Source organism: Vipera ursinii, assembly GCF_947247035.1.
Source record: "Vipera ursinii genome assembly, chromosome: 2".
NCBI lineage: Eukaryota > Metazoa > Chordata > Lepidosauria > Squamata > Viperidae > Vipera > Vipera ursinii.
Genome location: NC_139513.1, coordinates 174,796,665 through 174,804,658, shown reverse-complemented (window position 1 = coordinate 174,804,658; position 7,994 = coordinate 174,796,665). Strand labels below are relative to the sequence as shown.

The 7,994-nt window shown below is 43.1% G+C and overlaps 1 protein-coding gene across 1 annotated transcript in view; it reads left to right on the top strand.

Annotated features, from left to right (window-relative positions):
• The first annotated feature begins 212 nt into the window (after nt 1-212).
• SPC24 (SPC24 component of NDC80 kinetochore complex) overlaps nt 213-7,994 on the top strand; it is a 14,853-nt gene continuing 7,071 nt past the window's right edge. Inside the window, exons 1-3 of the mRNA XM_083354601.1 lie at nt 213-390; nt 5,011-5,226; nt 7,316-7,460. Coding sequence (XP_083210727.1) covers nt 5,055-5,226; nt 7,316-7,460 — 317 coding nt within the window. The 5' untranslated portion in view covers nt 213-390; nt 5,011-5,054. The remainder of the gene's footprint in view (nt 391-5,010; nt 5,227-7,315; nt 7,461-7,994) is intronic.

The following is a 7,994-nucleotide window of genomic DNA, read 5'->3' as shown; positions in this document are numbered from 1 at the left end:
ACACAATTCGGCGAAAAAAATGAAAACCGCTAAAGATTTTGCTTCTTTTCGAGATGAAGACTGTTATAGTCTCTACTGAAGATCAACTGCACCGTCATATCAGAAGCTATCGTGAGAAAACCCGCTCGCCGTTCCAATAGGAGCGTCGAAAAAAAATCGCAGCAGTGGGCAACTCTAGCTTTCCTACTTCTTGGAAACTCGGAAAAGCTTGCAATACAGCGGCGGTTTGCGCAGGCGGAAAAGAACTTTTGAACACGTCCAGTTTTGGGATCACATGATGCAGTTGACCAATCAGGGCTCTGCGGGTCTTAGCGGCGACCAATAGGAGTGGCGTATTCCTAATAGATTTAAGGGCGCCAGGATTGGATTCGTCTGGGTCGGTGGCATTGGGTAAGATGTGAACGGCTTGCACGGGTGGCGAGAGTGGGTGGTTGCACGATATGGATTCTCACCTACACGTGTTCGAAGTCCGGGAGGAGGGAAACCGACGCTCGGAGCTTCTTTTAATTGCCCAAAATTCAGCTTTAGCAGTGGCGTAGCGTGGGTTGTCAGCACCCGGGGCAAGGCAAGTAATTTGCGCCCCCTAACCTGTGGATTTTAGCACTCGAGTCTCTTCCACTAGCTCAGGAATTCTGGGAGTTGAAGTCCATGAGTCATAAAAGAGCCAAGGTTGCCTACCCCTGAGTTAGGTTCAAGGCAAAAAAGGGTCTCTGGAGAAGAGGGAAAATGCTAGTTTAAAACTGAAACAAGGCAACTTTAAGGTGCCTCAGCTGTGATTTAGGATGAGACAAAGAGAGGACATGGCGTTGAAAATGGTTAATGGGGCATGTTTGTTCCACTCTTAGTGGACGTCAGGATAAACCCCAGGAGAGAATGACCTTACAACAGATGTGAATAGGCTTGGACTACGTTTGTAGATTGAGTGCATACATCACATGGAGCGATGATGGGCTTCATCAAGATTTATGATCCCACAATTGGCTAGTTTTCTCCATCTTGTCCTAAACCCTGGATACCAACCACGGTTTATGGCTTAGCATGTGGCGTGGGGTTGACCCAACATGTTAGGCGACAAACAATGACTTCCAACTTACAATGCCTCAGCTTCCCAAGGTTATTCCAAAGCCGGAAAAGCCAACCAACCCACCCTGCAGCTTTGCCTGCTTAGGCTGAACCCCAGGAGTTCATACTTGCTGCGGCGCCCGACCTATTTTCTGCCCAGACGCTGCTTATCCAAGCCAAGCCGCCTCCTTCTCTTTGGCACCTCACCCCAAAGATTCGCCGGCCTGGCTGGAAACTCTCGCTGCTGGCGACGTGTGTCGGGGGGGCGGTCCCGATCGCCGATGCACGGTTGGATCGGCAACCTGCCGACGCAGCTTTCGTTCCAGAGCAGGGACCCCCGGAGAGTATCAGACAGTTGCTGTACAATTAAGTGATTTAAAAAGAACACAAAACTCCAGAATGTTAATTAACAAGAGAGGACATAGATACAACCCTGGGCCAGCAGCTTTTGAAGAAATGAAATAACTTTTGTTTGTAAGGCAGACCATCCAATATTCAGATGAAGATCTTCTCTATTCTTCTGCCCAGTTGGAATAATCATAAACTATTTAAAAATGAAATACGAGACAGAAGATATTATTCCAGTAGTTATAATGGGTAATCTGAAAGATCTCACTACACAAAAGGCCAAGAGCAAAGTTTACAAAAAACTAGCATTGGATGAAGTCCAGTGTCTATATAGTAAAGGAGCCAATATATTTCCTAAACACATTTTTACTGTTCTTTTTGTTTTGTTTTAATTACTCTAAACAATTTGGTTTGGTCAGCAAACTTGGCCATTTCACTCATGCACCAGATCGTTTATAAAAAAGGAAAGAACATTGATTCAAATACAGATCCTTGAAGAAGATTGCACTAGAGTTTATATAAAAGATAAGCAACAAGGCTGTTGACATTTCCAAACCTCATGACCACATAGTCCATATTTCCAGGGCAAATATGAGAGGTTAGGTGTTCCCAGTCCTGATTTATCCTGATCTTTGTTTCTGATCTTTGAGAAAACCTCACCATTTCTGTAGTGTTGGCTTGGGACTGATATAGGAAAGAATCATGCCACAAATTGTGCTTGGAACAAATAATGGTGTTTCACTTCTAGGAATTTGTGATGGGTTATGTTACAAGCAGGAGAGCCAGTTTAGTCGTGTAGTGGTTAAGACATCAGGCTACAAACCGGGAGACTATGAGTTCTAGTCCTGCCTTAGGCACAACGCTAGCTGGATGACCATGGACCAGTCAATCTGTCTCAGCCCTAGGAAGAAAACTACAGTCTCCAAGAATGATTGAATGGAAGAAAGAAAAATTACAAGCAGAAGCAAAGTCAGGTGGTTGCAAAAATATTCCACATATTTGAAAAGAAGTTCACACACGCACACACACCACTGGCCTTAAATGATTTGGTGAACTGTTCTCTGGTTTCTACATTAAAAATAGGAAAGGAAAGAATAGTTACCCTAGAAAACTGCCTTGCAACGTTAACTGAAAAATGGGTCAAATTTACAACTATTCAGCAGACTTTAATGAGAAACTTTGCAAAAAAAAGGAAAAAAGTTTCAAAGCCTTGAAGAAAAGCAACTAGTTTATCTTACTAGCTTCACCTACTTCACTTAGCTTAGTTATCTAGAGAAAGGGCATCCAACCTTGAAACTTTAAGACATGTGGACTTCAACTCCCAGAATTCCCAGCCATCATGGGGAATCTAGAGTAATCTGGGAGATCTAGACAAAAATCCACACAAGTTTCCATTTTCAAGTCTGTCTAACATATAGAGCACCTATCTTACTTAACCTAATGTCCAGAATGGCTTAAATTCTCGAGCGCCTTGGGAGAGCCTCCGCAGCGGAGCCCCGGGCTTGCAGGAGGGCCGCGCTCTGTGCACGCTCAGGAGCCGCTTTCTCCTTTGCCGGGGGGGAGGAGGGAGAGAAGGCTTCCGCTTCCGTCCAGCGCCGGAGCGAAGGCGGAGCGGCCTGAAGGAGGAGTCACGCTGTGTGGTTGTGTGTTTGTGTTTGTGTGTGTGTGTGTGGCGCGCCGTGGGGCGTCAGGCCCTTCCCGGCTGGGGCTCCGGTGCCTCCGCCTTGCCGGATCCCGGCGCCGTCGAGTGCGCCCCCCCAGATGTTGCGCCCGGTGCGGCCGGCCCCCCCTGCACCCCCCACGCTATGTCACTGAGCTTTAGCACTGTATTGGAAGTGCATGTCAATAAGGAGCTTGCTTGCTTTTTGGCTGGGCCTTTCCCATAACCTGTGCTATTGTTACATCATACTTTTTTGTATATAAGAAGCCCTTTTTATTTTTTTATTTATTTTTATTTTAATTCCATTTATATCCTGCCCTTCTCCGAAGACTCAGGGCGGCTTACAAGCTTAAAAGGTAAAGGTAAAGGTTCCCCCGCACATGTGTGCTAGTCGTTTCCGACTCTAGGGGCCGGTGCTCATCTCCGTTTCAAAGCCGAAGAGCCAGCGCTTGTCCGAGGACGTCTCCGTGGTCATGTGGCTGGCATGACTAGACGCCAAAGGCGCACGGAACGCTGTTACCTTCCCACTGTAGTGGTCCCTATTTTTCTACTTGCATTTTTTACGTGCTTTCGAACTGCTAGGTTGGCAGAAGCTGGGACGAGTAACAGGCGCTCACTCTGCTACGCGGCACTCGGGATTCGACCCGCCAAACTGCCGAGCTACTGATCGACAAGCTCAGCGTCCTAACCCACTGAGCCATTCTGTGTATATGCCTGCTTATTAGGGCTTTCGCCCCCCCCCCCAGCGGCATTATTACAAAGTCAGCTTAATTGCCCCCAACAATCTGGGTCCTCATTTTACCTACCTCGGAAGGATGGAAGGCTGAGTCAACCTTGAGCCTGGTGGGACTCGAACCTGCACTAATTGCAGGCAGCTGGTGTTACTTAAGGAGGCATTAGCCTACTGCTCCACCAAGGCTCTTTAACTTACTTGTTTTGTTTGTTTGGTTCATATACCCCACTTTTTCTTCAGGATTTGCAGTCTTGCAACCCTTTACAGGTAGTCCTCTACTTATGACCATAATTGAGCCCAACATTTCTGTTCCTAAGCAAGACAGTTGTTAAGTGAATCACTGCAATTGTTAAGTTAGTAACATGGTGATTAAGTGAATCTGGGTTCCTTATTGACTTTGCTTGTGAAAAAAGTAAAAAAAAGGAGATCACATGACCTGGGACATTGCAACATATTTATGACAGTTTATATTTATATGTATACATGTGTGTGTGTGTGTATACACATGCACATACATACATACACATGGTTGTATTTTGACAATAAAGGTTCATTCATTCATATACCCTAGTTGTGTCTGAATTTTGATCACATGACCAAGGGGATGCTGTAGTGGTCAATAAGTGAAAAAATGGTCATAAGTCACATTTTTCAGTGCTGTTGTTACTTTAAACAGTCACTAAACAAATGGTTGTAAGTCAAGGACTACCCATATATTCCATCTTTTGTTCCAAAGAGGAAAAGGTGGTGTTACGTAGCATCCTATTCTCCATTTATTGACCACAGCAATCTTCTGAGGTAGGTAGGTAGGTAGGTAGAGAGAAAACGGCAGGCCAAAGTCACCCAGTGAGTTTTCATGAGTGAAGATGGAGGATACGGAAAAGCTATTCAGCATTTTAACCATTATACTATCCTAAACTTACAGTGAGCATATTTCTTGGAAAAGATAAAATGTAGACCTGAAAAAATGGACAAACCTGAGAGAGGATAATAAAAAATGTGTTTATAACTTTGTTTTACAAAAGAAAATTCAAGAGCAAAACCAAGAAAATATAAGATTAACTTAACTAACGGGCAACTTTCTGAAATAAAGGCTTGTCTTTTGTAATAAAGGGATCATTTGGTCCCTGTATTTATACTGGGCTTCAGGTGAAAACTTGGTAGGGATTCACATTTCCTTCATTAAGGAACCATATGCATTTCTAAGTTTCCCTCAGACATAAGGATTCTCCTCTTAGCTTGGTACTTGCAATGGCTACTGTCAGTGAACGAATTGGAGAAATGGAAAAAATGAGAAGGGAGCTGCTCAAACTGGTGACAGAAAGCAAGGCAGTGGAGATGCTGAAGCACAATCTGTCCCAACAGGAGCGAATGATTGACAAACTTTTGAATACCCAGAAGACCACAAAACAACTGATCAAAGGTACTTTTTGTCTTTCCCTGATGTAACCTTGCAGTCAAGATTTCGTTGGTACATTTGCCATTTAAGGAGGAAAATTTAAATTTAACCACTACACACAGAGAAATCCTGCTTAAAATTTATTATTTTAAAATAAATTGTGATTTGCAACATTTGGTCTTGTATATTGCAAACAGAACAGTCCTACTTTAAAACAGAACAGTCCTACTTCGTTCTATATAAGCAGTCATATATATAATTCAAATATAAGGTCTTTGAATTATACATTTCTATACATTAAAAATATTTACCTCTTTTTTAAAAGTTTACTAAGAATTCAAATCAAAGAGTTGAAACAGCATGGTAGAAGATTAAAAGCAAGCCAAAAGACAAGTGTCATTCTAGGGCCACAGTTTACCCATTCTCACATTGCTAAACTGAAAGACTAAATGGATCTAGAGGTCCTTATCTGATAAGTACCTTTCTTTAGTATTCCAGTTCTTTACTATAGCCCACTGAATTTGGATTATGGCTATGTACCCAGTGGAGAAAATACGTTGTTTCAAAAATGAATTAAATTGTAGTTTGGGAAATTCTACTATTTTGAAATGGTCGCAGTTTGGCAGGGAAAAAGTTGGAAAGTTTTGATTGTTCCCTGTTTCAATTTAGCAAAACCTGTAGGAATTTCCCTGACAGATATGGAGCAAGTAGTGCAAGACTGATGTATGTTGCCCTGGTTTATTCAGAAAAAAAGATAATTCTCCATGATTCCACCATTACCAATTCTGCAGCTCTCAGCATCTATTATCTGACTGGTTTTCCAATGCCTGTCCTTCCCATTCTGAACTGCTACTGATTTCCATATACCGTATTTTCCGGCGTATAAGACGACTTTTTAACCCATGAAAATCACCTCAAAAGTTGGGGGGTTGTCTTATACATCCAGTCGTCTTATACGCCAGAAAATCAGTGGCTGGCGTCTGGCGGGAGCCGGCAGGGCAGTCCTGCGCACGCGCGCACTCCCCGGCTGCTCCTTAGCAGCTGGGGAGTGCGCGCGTGTGCAGGACTGCCCTGCCGGCTCCCGCCCGACGCTCTTCCCTCTTGAGGCAGCATCCCTGAGGACTCCTTAGGAGCCGGGGAGCGATGCTGCCTCAAGAGGGAAGAGCATCGGGCGGGAGCCGGCAGGGCAGTCCTGCACATGCGCGCACTCCCCAGCTGCTAAGGAGCAGCCGGGGAGTGCGCGTGTGCGCAGAACTGCCCTGCGGGCTCCCACCAGATGTCAGTCTGCCCTGCTTCCTCCACAGTGAGAGGGGAGGGCGTGCCTTCCCGGGCTCGCTGATTTTCCGGCATATAAGACGAAAAATCTTGAAAATCATCTCAAAAGTTGGGGGGTCGTCTTATACGCCCAGTCGTCTTATACGCCGGAAAATACGGTAATAAAAGAGCAGAGAAGGCAGCCATTGGTGTCTGTAGGAAGCACCAGGGACCCCCCTAATAGAACAATGATTATGCAGCTGAGTAACCAATGAATAATGAATAACCATCAAATAATAATGGTCATTCATTTCTCATGTCCTTTTCATTTTTCATTGCCAATATTATCACTGCAACATTGCCATCAAAGAAATTCTCCACTTTGTTTTTTCTAGTATTCTCTCACACTGGAAATCTGTATTTTAATCTACATTGTAAACAAGTACATTAGATCCATTTTGTCACATAAATCAAACTGGCATATTTTGGCTTGGCTATATCATTTGAAATCAACTATTCTTTAAAAGGGATGATTTGTGCATGGTTCATACTGCACATCCCTGTTGTATATTTATGGATTATTTCCCCAATACTAGGGTTCTCAAATTAATGAATTGTTGCTATGCTAGCAAGGATTATGAGAAATCTTAATATGTTTGGAGATCATCAAATTGAAGAAAACTGATAAAGTATTTTAAATATCATTGGCTGCACTTAAAACAAAGCCCAGACTGATGAGGGCATTTGTAGAAATTTGTTGAGTATTTTAATAGATGATGAGAAAGAAAATGCTGACATTCAGTTTTGCTAACCAGCTACATTTTAACTGGAGATATACCGTATTCTGCTTTCACTATAGACCTCATGATTACTGAGGAGAAAGTAGCACAGAGACTTTCTGACAGGGAAGAGGAGTTGAAGGCGAGCATCCAAAAGCTGCAGAAAATTGAACAAGCACTGCTTCAGACAAATGAAAAAGATGAAAAATTGAGGATCAATACTAAATATCCTTTCATGTTGGCTTCTGGTGAGGAGTTAAGATGATCTCCCTCCCTCCAGACAAGGTAGGTCTGAAACCTAACATTTAATTCCTTCTCTGGACTGTACCTTTCAAGACATGATTGGGTGATTTTCTAGAAGCTTACTCTTCTAATTGGAAACTCATATCTGGAACAGAACAATCCGCCTTTGGCTGAGAGAACTGATTTCTGGAAAATTACCAGTCTTATCTCCATAACAGCTGCACTGATGTGGTCCAGAGAAAAAATTGTAGGATGGTATATTTTACATATCTTTATTCTAAATGTGATCTCCTTTCTAAGCCATACATAATACAGTAAAATATTGGCTCAAGTCCAAAGTGGTTTGAGAACATCCATAAGGGAAAATTGGATTTCTTCTTAGTGTTCAACTAGCATCCAATAAGTTGAGTGTTTTGAGCCTTAAGATTTGTGTTGGACCCCAAAGTCAATGTACTTTGGCAGACATCAGCAAAATTTAGAATACCAAACATAATACACTAGAAGCTAATATGTTTG